At 41.3% G+C, this 27,131-nt stretch overlaps 7 protein-coding genes across 7 annotated transcripts; 3 read left to right on the top strand and 4 right to left on the bottom strand.

Annotated features, from left to right (window-relative positions):
• Positions 1–696: 696 nt before the first annotated feature.
• On the bottom strand, positions 697–1,352 carry LOC134194315 (uncharacterized). The gene has a single exon (XM_062663243.1). The coding sequence runs from the start codon at positions 1,291–1,293 to the stop codon at positions 907–909; it is 387 nt and encodes a 128-aa protein (XP_062519227.1). The 5' UTR covers positions 1,294–1,352; the 3' UTR covers positions 697–906.
• On the bottom strand, positions 1,293–3,688 carry LOC134193655 (caskin-2-like). Its single transcript, XM_062662496.1, has 6 exons — positions 3,542–3,688; positions 3,403–3,480; positions 3,249–3,347; positions 3,003–3,174; positions 2,343–2,539; positions 1,293–1,316 (listed from the first exon to the last, which is right to left on the bottom strand). The coding sequence occupies exons 1-6, from the start codon at positions 3,623–3,625 to the stop codon at positions 1,293–1,295; spliced, it is 654 nt and encodes a 217-aa protein (XP_062518480.1). The 5' UTR covers positions 3,626–3,688.
• A 527-nt stretch (positions 3,689–4,215) lies between these two features.
• On the bottom strand, positions 4,216–7,071 carry LOC134193654 (chitin synthase chs-2-like). The gene has a single exon (XM_062662495.1). The coding sequence runs from the start codon at positions 7,069–7,071 to the stop codon at positions 4,216–4,218; it is 2,856 nt and encodes a 951-aa protein (XP_062518479.1).
• Positions 7,072–13,366: 6,295 nt separating this feature from the next.
• Positions 13,367–15,664, top strand: LOC134193653 (TNF receptor-associated factor 4-like). The gene is made up of 4 exons (XM_062662494.1): positions 13,367–13,420; positions 14,158–14,267; positions 14,391–15,127; positions 15,405–15,664. Exons 1-4 carry the CDS (start codon positions 13,367–13,369, stop codon positions 15,662–15,664), a joined length of 1,161 nt encoding a protein of 386 aa, XP_062518478.1.
• Positions 15,665–16,065: 401 nt separating this feature from the next.
• LOC134193652 (TNF receptor-associated factor 6-like) lies at positions 16,066–16,890 on the top strand. Its single transcript, XM_062662493.1, has one exon. The coding sequence runs from the start codon at positions 16,066–16,068 to the stop codon at positions 16,888–16,890; it is 825 nt and encodes a 274-aa protein (XP_062518477.1).
• LOC134193651 (TNF receptor-associated factor 4-like) lies at positions 16,887–17,381 on the top strand. Its single transcript, XM_062662492.1, has one exon. It carries the CDS (start codon positions 16,887–16,889, stop codon positions 17,379–17,381), a length of 495 nt encoding a protein of 164 aa, XP_062518476.1.
• Positions 17,382–19,679: 2,298 nt separating this feature from the next.
• Positions 19,680–20,825, bottom strand: LOC134193650 (trypsin-like). The gene is made up of 2 exons (XM_062662490.1): positions 20,801–20,825; positions 19,680–20,731 (listed from the first exon to the last, which is right to left on the bottom strand). Exons 1-2 carry the CDS (start codon positions 20,823–20,825, stop codon positions 19,680–19,682), a joined length of 1,077 nt encoding a protein of 358 aa, XP_062518474.1.
• Positions 20,826–27,131: the final 6,306 nt, after the last annotated feature.

Genomic DNA, 27,131 nt, shown 5'->3' with positions numbered 1-27,131 from the left:
TAAAATTAAGCTTAGAGCATTTTGTCTATCGCAGTCATTGTTGCTGCTGTTAATTAACTTCGAAGACCTATTGAAACTACCTAGTGGATCTATCAATCCATTGTGATATCTTACAATACGGACAGAAACTTTAAATATAATGATCATGTTGGAAAACACAAAATTTTAGTACATTTAGCAATTGCCAACCGTTTGAAGACAATACATTAAGAGAGTACGTATGTGCATGCGTGCGTGCGTGCGTGCGTGCGTTACATGCGTGAGTTAGTGAGTGCGTGTATTCGTGCTGCGTGAGTGTGTGTCATAATTTTATTTTTATTGCTAATAACTTTTGGCTAAAGGATTATAAATGCATTGCAGAAAGCATATTAGTAAATTCTGCATTATAAAAATTTGTCTTAAAATTGGAAACTTGCATGCAGCTGATGCATTTAGATATAGCTTGGAAATTGTGTAATTTAAACTTAAATTACAAGTACTAAGAATTTGTACTCGAACTTCCAGACCAGAGACCGCGCAAAGCGCACGTCTCCATTAGTGTTGCGTGCACGCATCTAGGGCAGAATAAGTCAGAATGCCTAAGAAGCATTAACCGACTGACAAGTGTGCCAAAATTGACAACATTCTTTTTCGACAGTGGCTTGTGGTATGTTGGTAGCGATAGCCGATAAACGCACTGTTAACGGTAAATTGTCGTACAACATCAAATAATATATTATATGCATTAAAAATGGAACGTTATGTATTTAGTACTAGTGCTAACCAATGGAAATATAAGCACACAGACTGTATAAACATGCTTAAAAAACCCAATGAAACTGACTCTTAGCTCACAAAATTGTCAAAGACTTTGTTGGTTGATTCCATACCGCAGCTTTTATCTTGCAGATACTATTACTCGTTTATTCAACTGTGTTCATGGCTGCGGTTGGATGCACTCAGTAACGGCTGCCTTTCATTATTGTCTTGCCTCTTCTTTACCCTCTTGCTTGTGCTGCGTATTCCGCCATCAACTACATCTCCATCATGACAGTTGACTGACGCCTCGATGTCCTCATTTCTCATCACTTGAACACTAAGGTTGCCCTCTGTACAAAGGTTTTTTTGAGTACCGCTCTCGACTCCTCGAGCCACTAGTTGAATAATGGTGATCAGACGGTGCCATATAAGAGCAAGGAATTGGATGCAGAAAATCGAGCCGTACACGATGAGGAACGCTAGTCCGAGTGCGTTCGTTCGCAAAACGGTAAGTTTGGCATGGTAGCCCAACAACGTGATGACAATGATCCACATTATGTTGATGACAAGAAATCCAACTACAATGTTGTTACGCAACTGGGTTAGTTGCTCAATGAGAGTCTTTCCTGCCATCTTAGAATAGTGTAAAAACAGAAGTTAGTCGGCATCAAGTGCATGGGTAGCTACTATATATATATATATATATGTGTGTGTGTGTGTGTGTGTGTGTGTGTGTGTGTGTGTGTGTGTGTGTGTGTGTGTGTGTGTGTGTGTGTGTGTGTGTGTGTGTGTGTGTGTGTGTGTGTGTGTGTGTGTGTGTGTGTGTGTATAACTCAAATTCTAAGTCTCGATCTAGACATGTGTTTGCTCATATCGCAAGCATGCACTTTCCAGCCGTGATTTGACTAAAAATGTACGTTTTATAATGTATATATACTTTATATGTTGTGGCGTCTCGTCTGTAGCTCAATGGTGAAAGAGTCGCGTTTGGTAAATGTAAACATCCGGGACCTTTGGATCAATAGGTTTAGCTAAATCTGAGGCGCGTATAGGTACAAGTGTGCCTTGGTACGAGTTTTTGAGCCGCAATACAGCAGACGTCTTTGGTCCAGCTGCAACGTCAGGGCCGGTTCAGAGACTCCTGGTCACTCCGCATAAATAGTACCACTGAGGCCTTGCCACTAGACGGAGGAGGTATTTTTGTATAGAAATGCCTTGACCGTAATTCACGTTGCTTTATATTTGTGTTCTTTTGTTTGATTGTGTGTGTGTGTGTGTGTGTGTGTGTGTGTGTGTGTGTGTGTGTGTGTGTGAGTGTGTGTGTGTGTGTGTGTGTGTGTGTGTGTGTGTGTGTGTGTGTGTGTGTGTGTGTGTGTGTGTGTGTGTGTGTGTTGTGTGTGTGTGTGTGTCTGTAGACATGAAATGCTTCCACTTGATAAACAGAACTGGTTTAAGATAGCCGGAGATCGCTCCTTCTGCATGGGGTAACGCCTGTACTTTGTGCCCAGAGGCCACATAACGGAAAGCATCACCACAATCGCCTACTTGCAGGTCCAAGTGTGTATGTGCATATGTGGGTGCGTGAGTGTATGTTGCAACAGTACCTTGCTGTAGTGCTGCGAGTCTGGCTTAAGATACTTCTCAATCAGGCTTGTCCAAAATTGCCATTCTTCAATAGATTCGTCGCACTGCTGAACAATCGCCATTTTATCAATCGCAAGTTTTGCTTTTGTTATAGCTCTGTCTTTAGCACTGGGGTACGCGATTGCTTTAATCCCCATTTCCAGTTTTTTCAAGTGGCCTGTCAGAGTAAGCAAAAAACTGTCTCTAACCAATTAATAACCAATAAATACATACTGACTGATCAGATAAATTTATTAAGAAATTTATATGCTACAAGTCAGTTATATATATATACATATATTAATTATTAACTGTCACAGCCATGCAGTTTGTCTACTATTAGAAACCTTTGCTTTATATCATTTGTCTTAACTGTTGATAACATAGATCAACTAGCCTCTTCTTTCCAGTCTCGTGTAGTGCCGATTCAAAATTGTTGAATCAGCTCTACACGGGTCTGGGAGGCCGAGGCTACAGATCGTTTGTCAGTAACGGAAAACACAACAGAAATTTTTGAATTCCTATTAAATTCTAATAAATAAAGTTGTGGTTGTTTTAAAATTTAATTTTTTAAATGGTAATTTAATTATATATTAAATAATTTGATGGCAGGTAATTATAAGACTACTTAAACATATTACCTGGTTTCTCTATTCCAATATCACGCAGAGACATCTTGCAATGTTTGTCGTCATCATCGTCAATCAGAGCAACCAGACTCGCAATGCCATTCTCGCTATCATATCCAGCCTCGCTAAACAATTCAAAATAATTCTCCAGATTTAGACCTTGTAGCCAGTCTCTAACATTTTTCTGTAATATACAAACAGTCGAGGTTACAAGTAATACTAAAGTTGTGCATAAATTGCTTTACAAAGTTTACTAACCGGGACTCGAGACGGCAAACTAAATTGTGGTAAAGAATCGATTTCTCGCAATATTGCATTAACGTGACCCGGATGAGTGATTCCAATCTCAGAGAGTTCCTGTTAATATCTAAAAATAGCATCAATATGTCGTCAGCAATGGTAAACGCTTTACCTTCTTGGTTACTGGCTTTATAAAGAAAGTATCGTCGTCATAGCCAGCTTCAGTAAACCGTTTCACCCAAGATTCACCCTTTTGCAAAAGCAACTATATGACCACGCGAAGTTAAACTGTGATTGTGTAATCTGTATACTCGTAGGCCTGCATTTTGAAGAAAAATTCGAATCGAATGAGGTTGTTCTTCCTCGTAGGTACTAAGATCGTCTGGTTGCTTCATTGTGGAAGCTTTATAGAATGGAAAACAGATGCAATTTTATTACATAAACTCAAACAGCCCCAATCCGGACAGTAAGGGACCAGCCGCTGTCCGGACCAGAAATGTCCGGAAGGTAGAGATAGCTAACGTGTTATATTCTTGGAACCCTAGACCATTTTACGTCATACAAGACACACATTCCACTGACTCCCTACTGCGTACTTCCTAAAAGGCTATTTCGTTGTTGCATTCATTTTTCGTTTTGGTGCGTTGGTTTTTCGTTCTTGCTGTGTTTAATTGTTTTGACATTTCGATGGCCAACCAAATAAAATCAAAAATAGAAACTTGAAAATAGAAAAACGAAAAATGAAAATATGAAAAATACAACAGAAATTTACTAAGCAAATATATATTTTCAGCCAAATAATTGAAAACCTTTGATAAAAAATTGAAAAATAAAAGTAAAAAGTGAAAATTGAGATTTAAAGTTGAAAATTGAAATAAAAAAATTGAAAATTAAAATGGACGAAAGGGTCACGGACTTTTGTTCTACATTTCGTACATACGTTACATACGCGTTCTCTTATGCACTAGCACGTAATAGTCGAGATTCAGTGTCCAGATGGAAGTTTCTTGCCAAAGTGCTTATCCTCGGAGCCCCAAGACCTGGTATGCGCTGGAAGAAGTGTCCAGACTAGGGAGGTGTCCGGATTAGGGAAGTTCAAGTGAAATTGCAATTGCCAAAAACTAAATATAGATAAACCTTGTGCACGTTGTGACTTTTCCATATTTTCTTTATTCGTCTCTGAGATATTACCATCAAGCTGAACATCTTGGCCGTCAAGATTTTCTTGTTTGCTTTTCTTATGGCAAGTTTCATCGGTCGTAGACGGCCAGTAATAGCAACACTTGCAGCAGCCCCAAATGTCCCTCACCTTGTATACAAATGACCTCAACAGATTCCACAACGTCTTTTCCTTGTTCTTCTGATTTGCTGCCTCACGAGTTCCCCACGAGACGTCGTTGAGATTGCATATGGAATAGATCATGAGAAAGAGATAACCAGAAGGAAGACAGAAAAGATACCAGACACCATAAAACAAGCATGTAAACTCTCGCGGATGAAAGACAGCCGCTAAAACGTACAAGCTAGCTATGCCAGCTAAATACAATGTACTAATCGCCACTCTGTCGAAAACGCTGCGACTGTCGCGTTCCTGCAAATTCAAGATTTTTCTATTCGACGGCGGCGTAGGAGTAGGGCCATATGCAGCGTCAATGCCGTGCACAATCTGAACTGCTACACCGATGGCTACAGTCGACATGATCACGACAAATACTAGACTGAGTACCTTAGCAACCATCAGCTGGGTTTCGTTATTGCACAAGAAACAGATAGCTCCGAACGCCAACGAAATTAGTATCAATATAATGAGACAAGTGAGGTAGGTAGACGAAGAGTTTTCGTCTGCACTGTTCATTGCGTAAGTTATACCAGCTGCCATAAAGAGTATAATCGTTCCTGATGCGACGACAGTAGAGACAATAATGGCCGCTTGGTAAATAATATAACAAATAGAAACGGCGTCGTTGTTCAGAACGATTTCCTTTGCGCTACTGCAAAGCTCCGTCAAGTTTGCTAACGTCGACGGCGTCCACCTTCGACGTTGCTTGAAGAGTTCTTCAAATTCGTCAGGACAGAAAGTGAAGCAGTCGGCTGCAGCAGCATACTCCAGTCTCCAGCCTTTTCGAATCATCAGCATGCACAACCACCGATCCTCTCCCATGTCTTTGATAAGAAAGTCCTTAGCTTTCTCGACCTCTGAGCAGTACGTGGGCAGGACCTTTCTCAGTGCGCTTGCTCTGAAAACACTAAAGCATCCTGGACAACACATCACCGAGCCGAGGACGTGCTCTGCCGCCTTTTGGAACCAAGATCCGATAGCATAGTCGAAGGCTTGATACCAAACTATTGGTCCATTGCCATTAGGGTGCACACGACCACAAGCACCGCCTACTAGCTTGTCTCGAGCAAGTAGATTAATCAGAATCTCGATCGCTTCTCGATCAAAAACCATGTCGGCGTCCGTAATAAGAATAAACGTATTGTCGTCGTCTTCTTCGTTAGGTCGACAATGTTTCAGTACGTAGGACATGTACATCACCTGACTCCATCGTTTCTTTTTCTTCACTTTCGCGGGATCTTTGAGATGAACGTAGAACGGCATGCCGTTTTTCAGTGTCCAGCAAAATTGCAATCCGTACGGCGTTTCCTGTTTCGTTCCGTTCCCTAGCTCGATTCCGAGCACCTTTTCACAGAGACTAAACAACTGGTTTGCAAAGTATGTCGTATGTGTACGTCTGGCGCCTCCGTCAAAAAATATATGAGATTCAAAGTGGCGAGTACGTCGACGACCTTCCGCTTCATCTACTTGCTGTATCGATCTAAGTAAAGCTTCCTGTTCTTCGAGCGTTTCTCGGTACATTGTAGTGCAAATGAACACGTGACTTTCGAGGGCTTCTCGAACTGGATTTCTAACTTTGCGTTCGTCGACTTCTATTTTTCGGTTGAGCATTAAGCTTTGGTCAGTGAAAGGACAGTTATAGTACGACTGAATGAACAAGTCTTGCTCCTTGATGAGGGGAATGAGCTTCGTGCGTGTAACATAGAAAACACAGCAGATTATTTGTGAAATCCACAATAGCGGCATGGAAACAGAAAAGACGACATAAACGTATTCTTTTTCTCTAAAGGCAGGATGGTCACACACTAGGTAGTTTGAAAAATCATTGTTAGAGTCACAAATGCCAAGCGACATGGCGACAGCGGCAGGCGTCGTCAGCAAGAGTGGAAGAACAAATCCAACAAAATCCATATTTACCGTGCAAGCGAGCCATGTAGTCAAGTAAGCTCCCAGAGTCGTAAAAATGTTTACTAAAAATAGCGTGTCATCTGACAACTTCCACACCGCACTGAAACCAGATTCTAGATTGATATCCCCTACTATACCCGTAGACGTCATGACAACGGCTACAACTGGTATCAACAACATTCTCCAAAAATTTGTCAGAATTCCGTTTTTCCAGCGAGCTGTTTTCTGGTTATCGACCGAAACGGTCAGGTTGTTTTGAATGTAGGGAGACCACACCAACGACAGCAAAACTAGAGACACGACGAGTGAACTCGCCAGAGCTTGCCGATCGTTCGCTTGTTTAATAATGATAAATAGAATGCCTATTCCTACAACTTGAAACAGCAGGGCTGTCCAAGTAGCGACAGTGCGACAAGTTGGGTGCTCGATAAATTTCTTTATTTTTGTCTTAATTTTCTTCCACAGTGACTGAACTAGTATACTTTGTTGACAACAATGCCTTCTTCCTTGAACACTTTGAGATTCTTGGTTACGATTTGATTTATATCTCAGCCACAGTTGGTGAATAATAGTTCCGCTGAATACTCCACCCATAACTATTATGGTCAGCGCCGGTTTAGGCATTCGAACGGCGACAACAAACGAGAAGAGACACAGAGCTATGCTCTCAGCCAAAGATGTGAAAAATCCCTGCCAGGTAAATAGCATCGCTGAATAATATATATATATATCTGTTAAATTAATTTAGGTTAATACTTTATTACTTTAAATGTGCATAAATATACAGAATAACGTTATTAGTATATATATTATTTATTAGACAACGCTAGTCTATTAATTATTCTAACATTAAAGGAGCAGTCCCAAGGAAAAACAACCTACGTTTAAAAATTGCTTTTAATGAGATTATTTGAATGGCGTTAGCTTTACGTCTATGTTGGCCTCCGTTGTTGAACTAAATATCATTGCTTTCTGAAATAATGACGTCACAAAGTCTAATGAGAACCGTTTGGTTCGTGTTCCTGACTGTCTTCCTCACTGATTTCTTTTCCTGGCTCATAGACAAAGGGTGACAGCTCCATCATTTACTGGCAGGCATCAGCAGAATTAAACAAGTGGCATGAGATCAACTATACTATTGATCTTTGCTCAGGCTATATATATATATATATATATATATATATATATATATATATATATATATATATATATATGTATATGCATGCTCCCAGCGTAAAATGAACTGGCGTTGTCGTATATTAATAGTAGATGACTATGTAAGTGCGTGTCTTATGATTGTAACAGTACCGGTAGTACAGTAGCGAGAGTAGTGTGCGTTGAATAGAATAACAAATATTGTGTCTCTAACGCGTGCCCAACAACACAACAATTGGCGACGAGAGATCGGATTGAAATGGCCGAACAGGACGCTCCTCAACGCGCCTATAGGTAAGATAGACGAATTTGATCATGAAAAGGAACACTGGACCGCGTACCAGGAACGAATGGAATTATTTTTCCAAGCGAATGCTGTTGCTAACGGACGGAAGTTGGCCGTATTCCTTAAGCTGATTGGTCCAAAGACGTATGGACTACTGCGTAACTTGGTAGCGCCAGAGAAGCCGGCAGGGAAGACACTGCAGGTCCTAGAAAGGGAGTTGTCTGCGTATTATGCGCCAAAGTCTCTAGCAATAGCAGAACGTTTCAAGTTTCTAGGAAGACGCCAGCAAGCAAATGAAGCGGTACTGGAGTTCATGGCTCAACTCAGAAAGATGGCAGAGCACTGCGATTTTGGAGCAACGCTTGGTGAGTCTCTGCAAGATTCGTTTGTACGGGGTTTGCGAAGTGAAACTGCTCAGAAAAAGTTACTTCTGAAGCGGATCTAACTCTAGCTAGGGCACTGGAAGTGGCTCAAGCAATAGAAGTTGCAGAGAGGCAAGCTGCACAGATTGGAGGCACGACCTCTATATCAACAATGTATCATGCGGTGACAGTTGATAGGGTGGTAAAGACCTTTGCAAGGGAGCGACCAAATTTGGCAACGGCACACAAGAAAACGCCCCCAAGGCAACAAAGGAAGCCTTACTACCGCTGTGGACGAACGAACCACACACTAGAGAGGTGCTACTTTTGAGAGAAGACGTGGAATAATTTCCACAAGACAGGCCATACCGCAGAAATGTGTAAGTCCACCAAGAAACCAAAAGCGACAATGTTTATTGACACGGATGAGGAAGCAGACGAGGCATTATACTGCATACCATCAGATGCCGTAAAGAGAAGGCCATTACCGTGACTCCAGTCATTAATGACATTCCAGTCAGGATGGAAGTTGACACAGGAGCGGCCGTAGCTATCATTTCTGAGAAGGCGTGGCGCCACGACTACCCAAATTCGCATTGGCGGCGGTCAAGCGTCATCCTAAAGTCGTATTCTGGTGAGAAATTGTCGGTATGTGGTGAGACAGACGTTACCGTAACTTACAAGAAACAGACAGTACAGTCACCGATACTGATAGTCAGTGGATCATGACCAGCACTGTTAGGACGTGACTGGCTGTACGCACTGAGGCTGGACTGGAACGAGATTAGACACATTGATGAGACGTCAGTTTTGGACGTGGAGACTCAAATAGCCAAGTATGAGGAGGTATTTAGAAAGGAACTGGGATCACTAGTGGGTCAAGAGGCAGTGTTGGAAGTGCAGGAAGGTGCACGACCTCGTTCGCTACGCCCTAGACCAGTTCCTTATGTTCTAAAGGAAGCAATTGAGCAAGAGCTCGGCAGACTGGAAGCTCAAGGAATTATCGAAAAGGTAGAAACTGGTGAATGGGCAACACCAATAGTACCCACTCCTAAGGCAGATGGGTCTATTAGATTATGTGGGAACTTCAAGTTCACTCTTAATGCTGTATTGAAAACTGACCAACACCCCCTGCCAAGGTGTGAGGATTTGTTTGCTACATTTGCAAATGGTGAAAGATTTACAAAGTTACACTTGGCTCAAGCATATCTTCAAGTTTCACTGGAACTGCAGTCAAGACAGTAAGTGACAATCACTACTACAAGGGATTACATCGCTATACTCGTATGCCGTTTGAGTTATCTTCAGCTCCATCAGTGTTCCAGAAGATCATTGAGAATATATTGCAAGGGATACCAGGAGTAGTAGCTTACTTGGACGATGTTTTTGTGACAGGAGAAGACGAGAGGTCACACTTGAGAAATCTGTACGCTTTAAGCAAGCTGGATTGAAGCTGAAACGTTGAATGTGCTTATTCATGGCAAAATAGGTCTAGTATTTGGGATATACTATTAGTCAGGAAGGAATTCACAGAGCACCAACAAAGATAGAAGCTGTTTCAAATGCACCAACACCCAAAAATATACAAGAATTGAGATCATTTTGGGTTTGGTAACATACCATAGCAAGTTCATTCTTCACCTGGCTACCATTTCAGCTCCATTGAATCAGCTATTGAAGCATGGTGTAAAATACAAGTGGTCAAAGAATTGTAAGAGAGCATTTAGAGCACTGAAGACCAAGCTGACATCAGCTTTCGTATTGGTTCATTACGATCCTAGGCTCAAGTTACGATTGTTTTGTGATGCTTAAAGTTATGGAGTGAGCGCTGTACTGTCACACGAAATGGAAGATAGTTCAGAAAGATTAGTAGCGTATGCCTCAAAGACACTGACTAATTCTGAAACAAATTATGCTCAGATCGAACGAGAGAGTCTAGCTCTTATTTTGGGGTGAAACGGTTTCATTCATATCTTTTTGGTCGAACGTTTACCCTGATGATCACAAACCACTTAAAACCATCTTGGGACCAAAACAGGTATTCCGAGAGTAGCTGCAGCAACATTGCAAAGGTGATCAGTGATTTTATTGGCTTATCGCTTTGAGCTTGAGTTCAGAAGCGGAATTGCTCACAGCAATGCCGACGCTGTCTCGGTTACCAAGTGATAGCAAGGATAACAAGTCTGAGACTGGAGGAAAGGCGGCTCGCTTGTTCAATCTTTCCCAACTAGATGCTATGCCCGTGGAAGCCAGCCACATTGCTAAACAAACAAGGAAGGACCTAATTTTGGCGAAGGTGTTACAGTATACACTCGCATATTGGCCAAGGGAAGTCTAGGATGCCACACTGAAACCGTGTTTTCAAAGGAAAACACAAATAGGAATCGAAGAAGGATGTCTATTGTGGGGAATAAGCATCATTGTACCTACAAGCATCAGAGAGAGACTGTTGGAGGAAATCCATCACACACACATGCAGGAATGGTGCATATGAAGGCAATGGCTCGCATTCACATATGGTGGCCTGGAATTGATGCTGACATTGAGTCGACTGTGAAAGCGTGTGGTACTGGTCAATCAATGAGTCATGATCCGCCACAGGTATTAGTGCATCATTGGGCGTGGCCTTACAAGGAATTGGCAAAGGATTCATGTAGATTTCGCAGATCCATTTATGGGCGAGACCGTATTGGTGGTAGTGGATGCTAGGTCGAAGTGAGTAGAAGCAGTAACCATGTCAAGGGTGACATCTGACAGTACTATCTCAGCTCTTCGTAAAATATTTGCTAGAAATGGGTTACCTGAGCAGATAGTTTCCGATAACAGCCCACAATTTACAGCATAAGAATTTGAAAACTTCTACAAATCAAACGGAATCAAACACATGAAGGCACCTTCATGTCATCCAGCCACAACAAATGGCCAGGCCGAACGATTTGTTCAAAGATTGAAGATGAAGATGAAGAGTTTGAAACAATAGAGAGATTTCAAACACAAGTTGGCTACGGTTTTGCTCTGGTATAGAAGCACACCACATGCAACAACTGGGGTATCACCATCAGAACTATTTCTCCAGAGACGAATCAGAACTCGTTTGAACTTGCTACATCCAAGCATGGAAGAACGAATGTTCTCAAGACAAACCGTTTAGGAGAAGAGTTCCATGAAGCATGCATTTCGAGAGTTTGCAGTTGGACAAACAGTTTGGGCTTGAAACTACCGAGGCACTGCCAAGTGGGTTGCAGGAGAAATACTGGAACAACTAAGTCCAGTCTCATATAAGGTCATTGTGTCAGGAGGTGAATGGAAACGTCATGCAGACCAGTTGAGAGATCGTACAGAAAACTTAGGACAAAAGCACAGTAACAAAACAATGACAACATTACCTGATGCTCAGTTTCAAGGAGATAGAGTAAGCGACAGTGCAATTCCACAGTCAATATCGACACCAGCTACAGTGCCTGAGGATGGTGCACGAAAACAAGAAGAATCTACAGGAACAGGGCAAGAGAAACTCGTGAAAGAAGAAATTGTTACCCAAGACCAAGGACACCTCAAAAGATCTTCACGACAGAGAAAGGCACCTGACAGATTAGAGTTATAAACTCTTTCTTATAGTATGGTTAGAGCATGATATTAAGGGGGGAGTGTGTGTCGTATATTAATAGTAGATGACGTAGTGCATAACTATATAAGTGCGTGTCTTATGATTGTAACAGTACCGGTAGTACAGTGGCGAGAGTAGTGTTCGTTGAATAGAATAACAAAAATTGTGTCTCTAACGCGTACCCAACGACACAACAAGCGTAAGTTTTGTAATAGTTTCAGTAGCCTTCTAGTCAACGCTGCTCTATCTGCCTGTAAACCTGATCTCTCGCTAAGTTGGAGTGGTATCATTACCACTTACCAGCAAACGTCTAAGTTAATTTTCCCAATGCGTCATACGAAAGACACCCCTTATTATTGACCTTGAAACCGTGGTTTCAAGGTCCAAGCAATCATTTTTAGTTTAACAACGGAGGCAAATTTGGACGTGTAGCAAACATCATCCGGATTCTCTCGTCAAGACCTATTTACAAAGACTTAGTTGCTTTTTCATGGAACTGCCTATCAGACACAATGGTATGCTCTTTACATATTCGGCCAATGCAAACAGGTTATTTTTAGATATGACGTTACTCTCAGTTTCAACCTGTGAGCTTTTTCGCTACCAAAATTGCAGCACAGTTTAGTTTACAGGATGTAAGTGGTTTATGCTCAATTAAATGTTAGGCTTTCGCACTGCTGCTATGGCATCAGCGTTTGCAATACTGGCAATCACGTGACGGTATATTCCCCATCATGAATTTGACAGAATGCATGCTGTACAGCATTAATTATAGCATTAAATCAAATCTAGCAACATAGACTGAATGCAACTCGCTGGGTACGTTAGACATTTCAAGATTTAAAAATGCACATCTAATGAACTCACCCCGATTACAGATCTCTTGACCGGCCATGGAAATTCTCTGTTTGTTCGACTGATAAGGCCACACCACATGCAACGAATCAGGGAGAAAATGTTGGGTATGACCAATACAAAAACTAGTCGCCAGAAACTACCAGTTTTGCTCGTTTGTGATTTCTCATGATAAGCATCGCTTGTCTCGTAAATGCTTCCATTGATGAGCTCTCTGGCCATAGCAGCGAAACTCAGCTTGGCAAACACCAAAGACACGAGTGAGACGCTGAATAGGAGTAGGCGTACCGTGGAGAGGAACAGCCATTGCATCCCCGCTAGAAAGACTGACGTTGATTTGTTTACAGTCACGGGTTGATGGTGAATCTCTTCAATACTCTCTGCTGAACTTCCGTGGAAGCTCTCATTCCTGTCCGATGCTGCAGTCGCCATATAGAAATTTGCACTGAAGCACCGAAAGAAGCAGCAGGGTCTTACATTGAGCTAATGTGTAGACCCTGCATGTAACACTGTCACGTGCACGTGGTTCGGAGCAGGAAAAGATAACGTAATCGCACGTGATGATCTAGTCATTCTATGAAACAATCTGCATAGTACATTGTTTACGTTCTGCAAAAAGTGAGCATGGAAACGCGGTACACTGACGCTCAATTTCGTAGTGAAAACAGCAGTACGACAGTAAGTTAGGGCACAGATACAGTGTATTTCGCTTATCTGACCCTCGCATGCCTGACCTTTAGCGTTTTGGTATATGACGTCCTATTGGCTAGCGCGAGTGTTGTGACCGTGCTAACCTCCGACGAGAAGACAGCTATTTGTTTTCTCATTTTTGAAGTAGATGTCAGGACGATTGACACTGCATGATCTTTTTTACTATTTAGCAGTAGCAATACTCTATACGTCACATCGTCTAGACATAATGTCTAGTGATGTTGTTCGTCTCCATGTAGCCTCGCAAGCCAGGCTTTCCGCGCAGTCGCTGAGCTACATGCACGTGCACGCGTGAATCACACGAGGAGGGGAGCTTTTTGCCGGAATCGCTCCAGGAAAGGATCAGAACTGTCGCTAGGGTAAAATTCCATCATTACAATGCAAGCTGTTGTCTCGGTAAAATGTACGTACAGTAGGTCAGCGACTGCCGCATGTCTAGTTGACACCGTTTATAGAGAGACGTTTCCCGTTCTGTCGATCAAGCAGCTGCAAGTCCGTGGTCTTCCATTGCCCGAAAACAAACGTTGATGGCGCACCATGTGGTTGGGTGCGCGCGGCTATACATCGATAGCCATGACACTATGTCTGTCATCTAGCTAAGCCTATGCAGAAGAAGGGCAACTATAAAGTGTCTACCCATTACCTTTTTAGAGGCCACAGTCGCGATATCAGTGAGCCATTAACTCACTCATATCATGATACAGGTTCTGCTTGAGCAGGCCACGTGCTCGATCAAACAGCACTGCTACAAGGTTATGGCTACTGAAGCAACACGTGGCTTTGATGAGGTGTTTGTAGAACCACTCAGTGAGAAGTTGACATGCTCTGTCTGTCATGTAGCGTCTAGAAAACCGGTGCTAACTCGATGTGGCCACCATTTTTGCAACAGCTGCTTGACGCCATGTCTACAACAGTCTGATTCTTGTCTCGTGTGTAGGATGGAATTGGAAGCATCAAATATTTTCCTTAACAATGCAATGAAGAGAGAATTACTGCACTTGACTATCAAATGTTGTTTACATGAGAAAGGATATGCGTGGACTGGTGAACTAAGAAATGGTGAGATGCATGACAGAGAATGTCAGTATATAGATGTTGTGTGTGAGAATGAATGTGGGCAATTAATAATGAGAAAAGACAAGGAGGATCATATGGCAAATCATTGTCTTCACCGAATGGTCTCTTGTCAGCTTTGTGACCTCAATATAAAGCAACTAGAAATAGATGATCATTACAAAGAATGTGACAAGTACCCTATAGACTGTACATACAAGTGTGGCATGATGGTTCAGAGATGTAAAATGGAAGATTATATTGGCAGCCGGGGAACATGTCCAAACAGTCTTCTTGGTTGTGATTTCAAGGACAGTGGCTGTCAGTTTAGGGGAAATCGTTGTGATTTATGCAAACATATTGAAAACAACATTGGTTTGCATTTTAGTTTGATTGCAAGTGCACTGAGAGTAAAAAACGAGAAATCAGCTGCTAGTGAACACCAATTGAAACAGGAACTGAATAACACAAAGGAAGAACTAAGTGCTACTAGAGATGAAATGGCAGAAACTAGAGGTGAATTGGCAGAAACTGGAGATGAATTGGCAGAAACTAGAGATGAATCGGCAGAAACCAGAAACGAATTGGCAAAAACTAAGGATGAGCTGGAGGAAACTAGAGGTAAACTGACATAAGCGAAAGGTCAGATTTTTGTAGACATACACAGGAGAAGCCTGTATCTTTTACCGCAGACACCAAAACAATTTTTGTTTACTTGGACAATAGATAATTGGCAGGAGAAGATGCAACTTTCTAGAGAGGCAGCAAGTGTTACGGAAGGAACGACCAGCAGTTCGTTTTTGTTTATCCTGGGTATCACTTGTACATTGCTGCTTATCCAAATGGTATCAATGCTAGTTGCATAGACTATCTTAGTCTATTTCTGTTTACAAAATAGGTGATTTTGACAGGACAGTGAGTTGGCCATTTCCTTATTCATTTGCTATTGAACTTGTAGACCAACAAGTTGGAGGAGAGAATATTTTCTACCAAGTATCACCACCATATGAAAGAGCACTACAGTCTTCTAAATCTAAACGAGGACGTGGTTTTTCAAGATTTGTTACTCACCACACATTGAGGTCACGTTGTTACATCAAAGATGATTCAATTCGTGTAAAACTGCATGTCTATGTCAAGAATGAGGAGGATGACTGACATTGACTGTTTATGTGTAGGCTTTCTAAAATTTCTTAATATTGAGACCGTTTGCTTTGTTAGTGTAGCGTTCAGTACTGCTTGTTGCTATTAACATTCAATAAGGTATGATGTATTGTACTCACAGATACTGTACATGTTTTAGTGTCTTCTGTCTCAACTCATCAGTGTGTTTAATCAAATTCCATTGAGTCTTCCTACATACCATCGGTGCATAAATTTGCAACAGAACATCCTACTGGTGTGCTTTTGGTCTACTAAGTCTGTATTTCCTCGTTTATACAAAATTTTAAAATTAAGTTAATTGTACTTAAGTTAAATAAATTTCTATAATTTATTCAGTACGGGTGCTACTTTGCATGGGTAGGAAAACTGTGCACATGCGCAAAGTAACATTCAATATGGCTGTTGCAACACGGGTCTTTGATAGTGTCGTGTTTGTAGAACCGCTCAATGAGAGATTTACATGTCCTATCTGTCATCTAGCGTTTAGAGAACCAGTGCTAACTCGATGCGGCCACCACTTTTGCAGCAGTTGCCTGACGTCATGTCTACAACAGTCTGCTTCTTGTCCGGTTTGTAGGACGGAATTGGAAGCATCGAATACTTTTCCTAACAATGCACTGAAAAGAGAAGTACTGGACTTGAATATCAAATGTTGCTTACATGAGAAAGGATGTGCGTGGACTGGTGAACTAAGAGATGGTGAGATGCATGATAGAGATTGTCAGTATGTGGATGTTGTTTGCGTGACTGGATGTAAACAACTGCTAACGAGAAAAGACATGAAGGATCATACGGCACATCATTGCCCTCAAGGAATGGCTACCTGTAAGCATTGCAATCGCAATATGAAGCGAGTAAAACTGGAAGTTCATTACAGAAGATGTGACAAGTATCCTGTAGTCTGTACATACAAGTGTGGCATGATGGTTCAGAGATGTCAAATGGAAGATCATATTAGCAATCAGGGAACATGTCCAAAACGTCTGTTTAATTGTGATTTTGAGGACAGTGGCTGTCAGTTTAGAGGAAATCGCTGTGACATAATAAAACACATTGAAAGCAACGTTGTTTTGCATCTTGGTCTGATAGCAAGTGCAATGAAAGAAACAAAGCAGAAACTATCTGCCACCGAACATGAATTAAATGATGCAAAAAGAGAACTGGCAGTTACTAGAGACGAATTAACAAAAACTAAACGTAAACTGACAGAAACAACATGAAACTGTTTTTCATACCGAAAACGCAAAACCAGTTTCTGTTTACTTGGAAAATAACTAATTGGCACCAACACGTGAAATCATCTACAGCAGGAAAGTATTTTATGCATCACATCAGCAGCAGTTCATTCTATGTTTATCCTGGGTATCACATGTATATTAGTGCTTATCCAAATGGTTACGACATTAGTAGCAAAAATTATCTTAGTGTTTTTCTGTTTGCAATTGAAGGTGACCTTGATAAAGCGATCAAATGGCCATTTCCACTTTCTTTCTATTTTGAATTGGAAGACCAACAACATGGAGGAAAAAGTGTTCGTCACCAACGATCACCACCATATGGAGGGGCACTGGCATCTTCTACATGTAATAGCGGATGTGGTTTTCCAAAATTTGCTAGTCATGAATTTATGGAGTCACGTCGGTACATCAAACATGATTCAATTTGTATAAAACTGGGTGTTCATGTCAAAGTTGAATATGATCACAGGTGACAGAAGCATTTTTAAACATTTTTTTATGTTAGCTAGAGCTGGGTTGTATGTATTTTATGCCACTATGTTATGCTCTGTGTGTTAGATTGTTGATGCCTGCAGTTTGCGTATTTGAATTTAATTAGACAGTATGTAATATATTATATCAACTGTAATCACAAATAACTTTCTAAACTTGAACCAAATTGCAGACAGCGGTGTAACAGTGTCTAGCTTGCCTCTTGCCATCACGATATCTCTGCAACCTAAGCAATACCACACTAACCCATTTCAGGCACGGATTCAGCGTTCAATTTCGTTTAGTGCCAATGTTAAGTTAATATTAATAAGCTAGTTTAACGTCTTGATCTAACATTTATTAATGAAAGTTTCAATTATGTATTGTTGCTAATAATAAATTCAAAAATTAAGAAAGATTTATACAAACCATAAATTTAGAACAACGGATACTATCAGCAAGAATCATCCAATGAAAATTCTTTATTGCAGCGTGACATCCGGGAAATGAGGGACACCCTAAGGCCCTTGGTGTCTGAGCACGTCGGGCGTTATGGTATAGATCCGTGCTTGCGTGTATTTTGTAAGATTTTGATCATGTATAATCATGCACAATCTTGACAGTATTGAAACACGTCATTGAGCAATCTCAAACGAGTTCTAGTATTACAAAGCAACATTGTCTAACAGACATGTATCTGATCACCTGCATCAAAGAGAGATAGAGAGCTGTCGAGACCACGTGTATGAGATTAGGGATAATGTCCAGTGATTCGCCTGTCTGATGAAAATAATATAGTATGTCTCGTTGTCAAAGAGAATAGACGCGTTTACGAGATAAAAGCAACATTAATTTGGCGAAAGAGAGTCACAACCACAACGCTATCAGTGGCGTAGGTGCTTGGGAAAGATATGGCAGCCATTATCAGTACAGCCTTAGAGTGCGGCCTTCTAGACAATAGACAAGGTCTCATACATGAAGACGTTAGTCCCAACAGGTAGCCTCCCAAATTTTGAAGGTCCAGCAACGCCACTAACAAACCGGTTAGTTAGACAGTTAGAACAGGATCACATGCATACATGACCTAACCTAGTAGAGTTACATGCATGTGAAACATTGGTTGCAGATATAGAAGTGAAGTACTTGCTTCGTCTTTCGTCGCTTCATTGCGCATTTCTAGAGCAACAGCAGCATCGGACTTGATCACTCGTGGAAGTACTGAGTACTGAAAGGGGAACTCCAACAAAAATGAACTTAACATGTATGAGTAGATCTTACGAAGACAAATCGATCGGTATAAGTTACTTCGCTATCTTCGCTTTTTTATACGAGAACGAGCGATGTTTCTGTGATGTGCAACGCCCACGCGCATGCTCCGCGCCTCCTGGTCGATTAAGCTCCGCCCACTGCAAACGAATCAATGCGTTTACGGATGACTGTTATGGATATATCGAGAATGACGAATGTGAATGCGAAGATATTATGAAGATCTGCCTTCTTGCCGCCAGTGGTTCCTCTCTAAAGTAAAATGGTGTCATTAGGGCAATTTTCCCGGCAGACTATGGAGCAGAATTCTTCAATACCACGGCTTACCTAGAGAATGCGCTTTTGCTTGAGTATTTGTTCATCCTTGTTGTTTTAATCGACCAGTAAACGCGGAGCAGGCGAGTGGGCGTTGCACATCACAGTGACATAGCTCGTTCTCGTATACAAAAGCGAAGATAACGGAGTAACTTATACTGATCGATTTGTCTTCGTAAGATCTACTCATACAAGTTAAGTTCATTTTTGTTGGACTTCCCCTTGAAGCACTAGACATCAACAACTGAATGCGAACGAATCAACCGTAAGTTAGATCTTCGCATGTAGGGGGGGGGTGACAACCCTTGTTTTTCACGGTCTACGCATTTTCCTGCATGATCAAGGTGTTTAACCATCTGCGTTACATTCAGCGACAGAATCAGAGCTACTGCAAGGGCCTGAGGTAGACGAACCTAGATGTTGCTGCCAGTGTGACGTCACGAAACAAAATAGAATAATGTATTAACTTAATTTACTTAATAATGATAAGAAAACTAATTAACAAAACTTTGAAACACGATTACATTAACAAGCACCGCTAAATGTACATCACTAGTTTTATACAATGGCGGCGTCTGCGCATGCGCGAATATCTCGAAAGACTCTAAGTGCTCATAGACTATGTAGCTACGGTCTTAAAAGAGTAGGTGCAGAGTTATATACAAATTTTATACACGCGGTGTTAGCAAATTAGATTCAATGCTTAATACACAAGTTAATTAAACTTCTACTTTTTTGGCTAATTCTGGAACTTTGCGAATCAACCAAGGTCTGTGTTTCTGCACATTTGTGTAGACAGTGTAACCTTGACCACAAGCCAAAGACCAGCTGATGAGTCCAACCACAGTGTTCTTCCCATCGGAACCACGATGAACCAGCCCTCCCCCGCTGTCACCATTGCATCCGCCGATACCACCAGTCGCATATCCGGCACACACGTGACTATTTCCAATGTTCACTGCTTTCCCAGTGTAAGCCAGTGCACAAACTTCGTTTGCGACTAGAGGAACTACAGCGCAGTGCAGTTCATCTGGTTGACGTACACTATTTCGAGTAAAGCCCCAGCCTGTAATGACCATGTCAGTATCGTTCGCCATGAGAGGAGTGTTGCGTCTAGGGATGCGTGCAGCCCTCACATCCAGCCCAAGTTCAACATCAGATTCCAATTCCAAAAGAGCGATGTCGTGCTCTGGTGGCCGAGCATCACTTGTTTCATAGTCTTCGTGAACTATCCACGTTTTCACTGTCATTAATTGACCCTTTCCATTTAGAAATCCGTCATAATAATTTTTACATCCCACCATTGCTATTACCTGAGTCGTGTTGTCGAGGCAATGTGCTGCTGTCAGTACCCATCGTTTGTGTACCAGAACGCCACCGCATCGTCGAGTATCGTTATTTGTGGTAAGAAGCATCAGGCCCACCTGCCACGGTGCAGTCCAGTTTTCTTGACACTTTGGTGGTTCGTCATCAGTTGGCTGAATAATAGAGTTGCTGTCTCTCCCTCCAAATATTGCACGACTAACTACTGGTGGAAAAATTGTAGTCGAAGAAGGTAATTCATGAGTGTCATTTTCTCTCTTGTCATTAGTTAATTTGCCTCGTCGGTTGTCAAAAATAATTTGGAATTGAGACCTAATATTGTCAGTAAATTTTTGCATTTGAAATTTTATGTTGTTGGATAGTGACTGTTGCAGATCCTGTGACCTCAGTGGTTCATTTGCTTGCCTCTCTACAATCAATAGTTGTAAATATTTATATTCATATGCACCTGTAACAACAGAATATGGTCAATAAGAGTATCTATTTCTTGATGTCTGAACGATTAAACAGATCGAACTTTGCTTGTGAATGGGAGTAGCCATAATCCCGGATGGAGAAATCAGAAGACAACTCAAGAGTACCTTCCATCCGATTGTTCCCAATGTCATCTTTCGTATTGTCAGTTGTTGTGTAGAGATAAACTGTCCAATAGAATGGTGGTCTTCCCTTTAAATAAAGTCAAGGCAGGAAGCATCAATCCATGCCAATGGCATGTTCTAGTTATCCACAGTGCACGAACTTGTCAAAAAACTAACGGTGGTTTGCAGGAAACGCAGCAATTCCATGGAAATACGTAATCAATTATAGCCGAATTGGATGGTGTAACTGTTGACAATATCGCATGCACTGTTACAGTAACGGAAATGACTATTGTCAAACGCTATCTGTAATATGCGTATAGATATGGAGAAAATGTAGAAATTTTCCCCCTTACTGGTTTATCCAGAGTTCAGCCACATGCACGTCACTGTACACTTTAACTCGATTAACACAGTTGTCACTGAATCTAAAGATGGTAACATGGTCCCTATTATTAGTTTACATTTTCTTACCCATAGTGCAAAGGCTGAACGTCAGCATATGACGTTCCACAGTTGGTGTTATAATTACACTTTAATAGCATTTGTGGCATAAACGTAATATAGACGCGTCCGGTGTGAATACCCTGAGAACTATAAGGTGAGAAAAATTTTTTATACTATCTAGCTGCAGTCAATTTTAAGTTAAGTCTCAGAAAAAGGTTGGTTTGTAAACATATATAGAGGTGAACATATACAGAGGTAAACATATATAGAGTCACAAAATATCGACTTCTTTCGAACTTGATATGTCAGCTTGCATGCTGTGTGTATCATGAAACAAATGCTTCCGTCACGTGGTTAGTGAAGCACATGACATTTTGGTAAAATCAGTGTTTGATTTGTTGCTGCTGTAAGGTAGCTTACGTTGTTTCTGCTAAGAGATCAGGCTCTAGATTTACCGTGTAGAGATCAAGCAGGAAACCTTGCATCGTGGTACATGCGGTTGACCTCAACCCGAAGAGAAACGGAAGCGACAACAAGAGAAGACTTTGACATTCTCTACTGCTTGCCAACCTCATTGAACTCCTGAACTTCGAACGATTTTGCTTACGAGGAGAGAATTCAGAAACTCTTAGTTAAAGTTGAGCTGCCAAAGCGGAAAAGAAGTTGATATCTTGTGGGAGTTGACCCCACTGCATGAAGAATAACGCCAGACCAGCACATGCAATATCCTGTTGATCAGGTTTTCCTGACCAAAATGTGCAAAATTGGTTTTGTGCGAGAGAATTGGAGCAATCGCTGTATGTCTCGTGCATTCTCGATCAGAGAACTTTGAGAACGCATTGCCTTATCATAATAGAGCATGCGCGGCAGCTGTCAATCAGTCGTTGAGTGACACTCACGTGTAACGCTTGTCTACCTGCCAACTTGCTTTTAGAAGTGTGGCTAGTAAATGCAGACAAGAATTTAAGATATCAGAGTCACCAGTGTTTTCCAATGGTTCAGCTTTGTCTTCGGCTGTTTGACAGCTGATACTGCCTGCTGTGTCTCTATGTCGAGAGAGTCATATATAACTTATGGTTTTGTGTCTGTCCAAGATAGACCACGGACGCTGCTTTTTTCGAATACCTGATAGGGTTACCGTTTCCATGACTTGATACATGCAAACTGTGGCACCAAGCTAAAATTGTGGCTCCAGAAAACATTGTAATTAATTATTATGTAATACTTAAAGTACCACGTATATACAAGTTCCGGGTCTGAACCATTTTGCTCTCCCAAGTCTCTCTATCTAAGCGTTCCAATCGCGCATGTACCTTGGCCATTCAGATCGTGCCAGTCTATATGTCCAGCCCTTGAGCAATTAGATTCAAGGGCACTTAGTGCTTCTTATTTTATTACTAGATACATGTTCCGTCCATCGTATGTGCAAGATACTGTACTGTTCTGACGGAAGACGCAGTCTGATCGTTTTGGACACGTCACGTGCAATCTTTGTTGCAAGATACCGGATGAAATAAATGAATTCAAATCTTGCTGTTTGCACTTTTTTTCGAAAGAAATCGATACACTCCCTGTGTAGCTCTTGGTACAGAAAACGTGTAGGTTGGATTTGGTGCAAATTCAATCGGAATTTGGAGAGAAACGAAAGTTGTAGAAGAATAGATTCAATCGGCAAGAAATATTTGGTTGCACGAAGCTTTTCGGACGATGATACGTACAGTCTACATAGGTATGGTGTGGGCGTGTGCATAATTGAACTGGAATTTTGTAGCGTTTAAGTCATTGAGAAATTTTACGCCGGGGTTGACCGCTCCAAAAGGGACCCGGTGCATATTGTTTTTAAATTTTTACGCAAACCTTCCCATTTGCGTGCCGAGTGTGCTTTCAGATTTTGGTTGAACTGGCAAACGACGTGGCTGCATATCGCGAACACACACACACACACACACACACACACACACACACACACACACACACACAAACAAACAAACAAACACACACACACACACACAATCAAACACACACAAAAAATCAAACACACAAACACACACACACACACACACACACACACACACACACACACACACACACACACTCTCAATCAGACAATTTGAGTTTTATATGTGCTAGATAGGTAAGAGGGAAAGTTGGTGTTCTGGACCACTATGTACCTCCTAAAGATTTGAGGTATCACAGAATTCTAGTTGTCCAAAGTTTGAGGTGGTCCAAAATCTTAAACTGGTTCATAATTTTGAGGTTCAGAAATACTGTGGTCCAAAAAGTTTGTGATGTAGAATGTCTGTCTATATCAGAAATGGAGGTGGTCAACAATTCTAAATTTGCACTTAGCCACGGCAAGGTTCCTGAAGATCTGACGATAAACTCACTACCAACTACGATATGGCATCCCTGCACTGTTTCAGTATATCGTCACCAGCAGCTCAGTTGGTCCAATCACTGCTTCACTAAGAACTGCCTTAATTTCACGGATTGATATACACCAACCATCTGAGGACCTATTTTTTTTGTAGTAAGAAGGTATGCTCTTAAAGTGCACATGTACGAGCAACAACACTTCACATAAGTAAAGTGAGTAGACTAGAAAGGTTAATTTCCACAATTATTAGTTAAATATAAAGAAATTTTCAGATAATGTATAGTTGCTCTAAATATTGGCCTTGTTATAGAAACACATTTCCTAGAAGAATGATGGATACGTCAAAGAGCACTGCTCGTTTATGATGCTGCTTGCGACGCAAATCTAGAGTGTCTGAATGCACTCAGATCTGCCAGGTATCCGGTTGGGTTACATCACGTGATACTCCATGTGAGAATCACACTTCACACCCGTTGCTTTATCTTACCAATACAACAAGTCCGACCAAAATCAAAGCAGTAATGCAGTGAACAATGAGAATTGTGGCATGGCAACATCTTGTCTACTACAACTGCGTCTCTTCTCTGATTCAAATGTCAAAAACAAAAGATTAACATTTTAAAAATTTGTAAATAAAAATCAAAAATTACAAATTTGTAAGTAATAATGAACAAAAATCTGCAATTTATTTGCCCAATTAATTAATCAAGTGCACATCATATATACAAAAATGCCTCAAACAGAAAGTCACGTGCTTAATTGATATTGTTACAGATGTAAGTGTTAAATTGTCATTCTTTAATTAAAATAATTTAAATTAACATTACGTCCAACAGCAGCATTCTTCGAATCAATACTTCATCAGCAATTGATAATGGGTAGACTTTACCTGAAGTAGATCCACAAGTTGAAAGCCTTTAATTTTTACTCTTGTTATCTCAAACTCACAATCTGGGAGAATTTAATAAATTAATGTATAAATAATAATTATAAGTTACCATAGAAGAACACTTTGTCTCCTGTGTATGTATATTGTACGCATAGATAACCTCGTAAACAGTCCCAGGGTAAAATATCCGGGAAAGCCAAACGCCCACCGAGATTGGTCACGAGGCAAATTAGCGAGCGAAGCGAGTCTCTCTTTGGTCTTATTGAAATACTATATATATATATATATATATATATATATATATATATATATGTGTGTGTATAAGTACGTCAGGGTCATACGGACTTACTGCAAAACGGAGGAACAAATTAGCATCACGACGATGCTATATAAAGTCAATTTTGTTTCCGCAGAATATGTGCTAAAATTGGAAACCAGGGCCCCTTTTGAGGGTTCGACTCAATTATAATTTCTTTGCGAGAAGAGTAAATTGATTTTCGATTTTGCTCCCGTATGCGACTAAGAAGCAAAGGAGACTGACGCGCGACAAAAGGAATGGAAAGAAAAAAGCTAAGAGAAGAGAAAATTCTGCTTTTTGAGTTTCCGCGCGTTAGTTTGAAGCAAAATAGTGCTACGCAACCATTGTTATGCGAATAAACGTAAAGTCAAAACACCATTGCTTGCCTAACACATTGCTAATCGAGGATTCTACTAGTATGGTGTGTTTGCAATACCACTTTAGAGACGTGTACTAACATCTACATCATGCGCGCGCGCGCGTGTGTGAAGTGTGTGTGTGTGTGTGTGAGTGTGTGTGTGTGTGTGTGTGTGTGTGTGTGTGTGTGTGAGAGAGAGAGAGTGTTTGTGTGTGTGTGTGTGTGTGTGTGTGTGTGTGTGTGTGTGTGTGTGTGTGTGTGTGTGAAGTGTGTGTGTGTGTGTGTGTGTGTGTGTGTGTGTGTATGTGTTTGTTTGTGTGTGTGTGTGTGTGTGTGTGTGTGTGTGTGTGTTTGTGTGTGTGTGTGTGTGTGTGTGTGTGTATGTGTGTGTTTGTGTGTGTGTGTGTGTGTGTGTGTGTGTGTTTGTGTGTGTGTGTGTGTGTGTGTGTGTGTGTGTGTGTGTGTGTGTGTGTGTGTGTGTGTGTGTGTGTGTGTGTGTGTGTGTGTGTGTGTGTGTGTGTGTGTGTGTGTGTGTTATCTCGTAAATTACTTGAGTTTTACACAGACACGTCAAAATGAGTTAGTTCTGCGAGAAAATGTTTCTATAGAGATCGCAACATTTAAATTGAGGAAACTAATTCAGAAAAATAATTAAGAATCACACCTTCGTTTCACGTTTTTTGTGTGTATTCTTGACAAGCAAAGCAAGAATGAAAGCTTGCTTAGCACACGCGACAATTGAACAAAAGTGTGAATCAAACCGTGTCACTAACTGCAGGCTGCAGTGCAGCTATGCAATTGCTTGTCTTACAAAATTATTTATGGTAATTAATTAAGTTTATCAGGGAGTGCGGTAGCACTTCCTGTGTCGGGATGCAAAGAATCTAAAATGGCGGCCTATGCAAAAGTATCCAAACGCATCCGAACCGTAGCCTCGTACCAGACTCTTCCGCGCCGTCGTGCCCGGTTCCCCGCGTTGTCGTGTTATACGGGAACCTGGCATGACGGCGCGAGAGGGTCTGGTACGAGGCCACCAAACCGGATCTCTCAGAACTCATTACAGAGATCTCGGACCCACGTAGCGCTCAACTTCAAACGTTCCTAATGGTAGCCAGACTATCACCGCTGACGCTAAGCGCCTCAGAAGCTAGCTATCGGCAAGTAAAAACTCGATTTATTCTTTCACATTTCACATTTCACATTTCACATTTCACTTTTGTCAGCCAGGCTAGCGCCTCACTCGAAGCAGCTACAACGACGAGATTCACACCAAACGATTCGCTCTTGTCCGAAGAATTGCACTGACCCAACAGCTAGAAATGTGCAAAGTCACCTTGTATCAGTCAACTGCTGCCATGCAGTTCCACGTACTGCTTCCCACAACGGCATATTGTTCCGGTCACGTTTGTACATGTGACTACCGTTTGGAAGCCTAGCCGCCACTTCCACCTGCTGCTACATGCTGCTTACAGTTGCGTGTAGTCGAACATGTACAGTACCACTATGTTCAACGGCGCGGCGTTCTGTCTGACTGTCTGTGCATGTAAGAGTGTATCTCTTCCGTTGAACTCTAGGTAATGGGAGTTGTGTATAGATGCAATCTGTGTTATTACGTACATCCGTCAGCTGCTACGTACTTCCGTGTATCGTGAGCGTAATGTGGGAGTTGTTTAGAGATGCAATCAAAGATTGAAATCCCGGCCGAGCTGCACACGTTTTCTAAACCACACAAGTCTAAAAACATTTTGAGAAAATGATGGGTATGTAGGGATGGGTATGTACTTATGTCATTTATGCCCATCTCCTACATCACAATCTTTTCACCTAAAATATAATAAAAAACATTTTGAGAAAATGATGGGTATGTAGGGATGGGTATGTACTTAATCATGCTCATCTCC

Source organism: Corticium candelabrum, chromosome 18 (genome assembly GCF_963422355.1).
Source record: "Corticium candelabrum chromosome 18, ooCorCand1.1, whole genome shotgun sequence".
NCBI lineage: Eukaryota > Metazoa > Porifera > Homoscleromorpha > Homosclerophorida > Plakinidae > Corticium > Corticium candelabrum.
The sequence above is the reverse complement of the archived record's forward strand: the minus strand, read 5'-3'. Positions and strand labels throughout refer to the sequence as shown.

Coding starts and splice junctions, on each gene's coding strand:
- LOC134194315 (XM_062663243.1), bottom strand. CDS start 1,293: ATGTGGATCATTGTCATCACGTTGTTGGGCTACCATGCCAAACTTACC.
- LOC134193655 (XM_062662496.1), bottom strand. CDS start 3,625: ATGAAGCAACCAGACGATCTTAGTACCTACGAGGAAGAACAACCTCAT. Junction 3,175..3,248: donor GTTTGCCGTCTCGAGTCCCG/GTTAGTAAACTT, acceptor TGTATATTACAG/AAAAATGTTAGAGACTGGCT. Junction 1,317..2,342: donor ACTCGCAGCACTACAGCAAG/GTACTGTTGCAA, acceptor ACAACATTGTAG/TTGGATTTCTTGTCATCAAC.
- LOC134193654 (XM_062662495.1), bottom strand. CDS start 7,071: ATGGGTGGAGTATTCAGCGGAACTATTATTCACCAACTGTGGCTGAGA.
- LOC134193653 (XM_062662494.1), top strand. CDS start 13,367: ATGGAAACGCGGTACACTGACGCTCAATTTCGTAGTGAAAACAGCAGT. Junction 13,421..14,157: donor GTGAAAACAGCAGTACGACA/GTAAGTTAGGGC, acceptor ATCATGATACAG/GTTCTGCTTGAGCAGGCCAC. Junction 15,128..15,404: donor TGAGCTGGAGGAAACTAGAG/GTAAACTGACAT, acceptor TTTACAAAATAG/GTGATTTTGACAGGACAGTG.
- LOC134193652 (XM_062662493.1), top strand. CDS start 16,066: ATGGCTGTTGCAACACGGGTCTTTGATAGTGTCGTGTTTGTAGAACCG.
- LOC134193651 (XM_062662492.1), top strand. CDS start 16,887: ATGAAACTGTTTTTCATACCGAAAACGCAAAACCAGTTTCTGTTTACT.
- LOC134193650 (XM_062662490.1), bottom strand. CDS start 20,825: ATGGCTACTCCCATTCACAAGCAAA. Junction 20,732..20,800: donor TACTCCCATTCACAAGCAAA/GTTCGATCTGTT, acceptor CTGTTGTTACAG/GTGCATATGAATATAAATAT.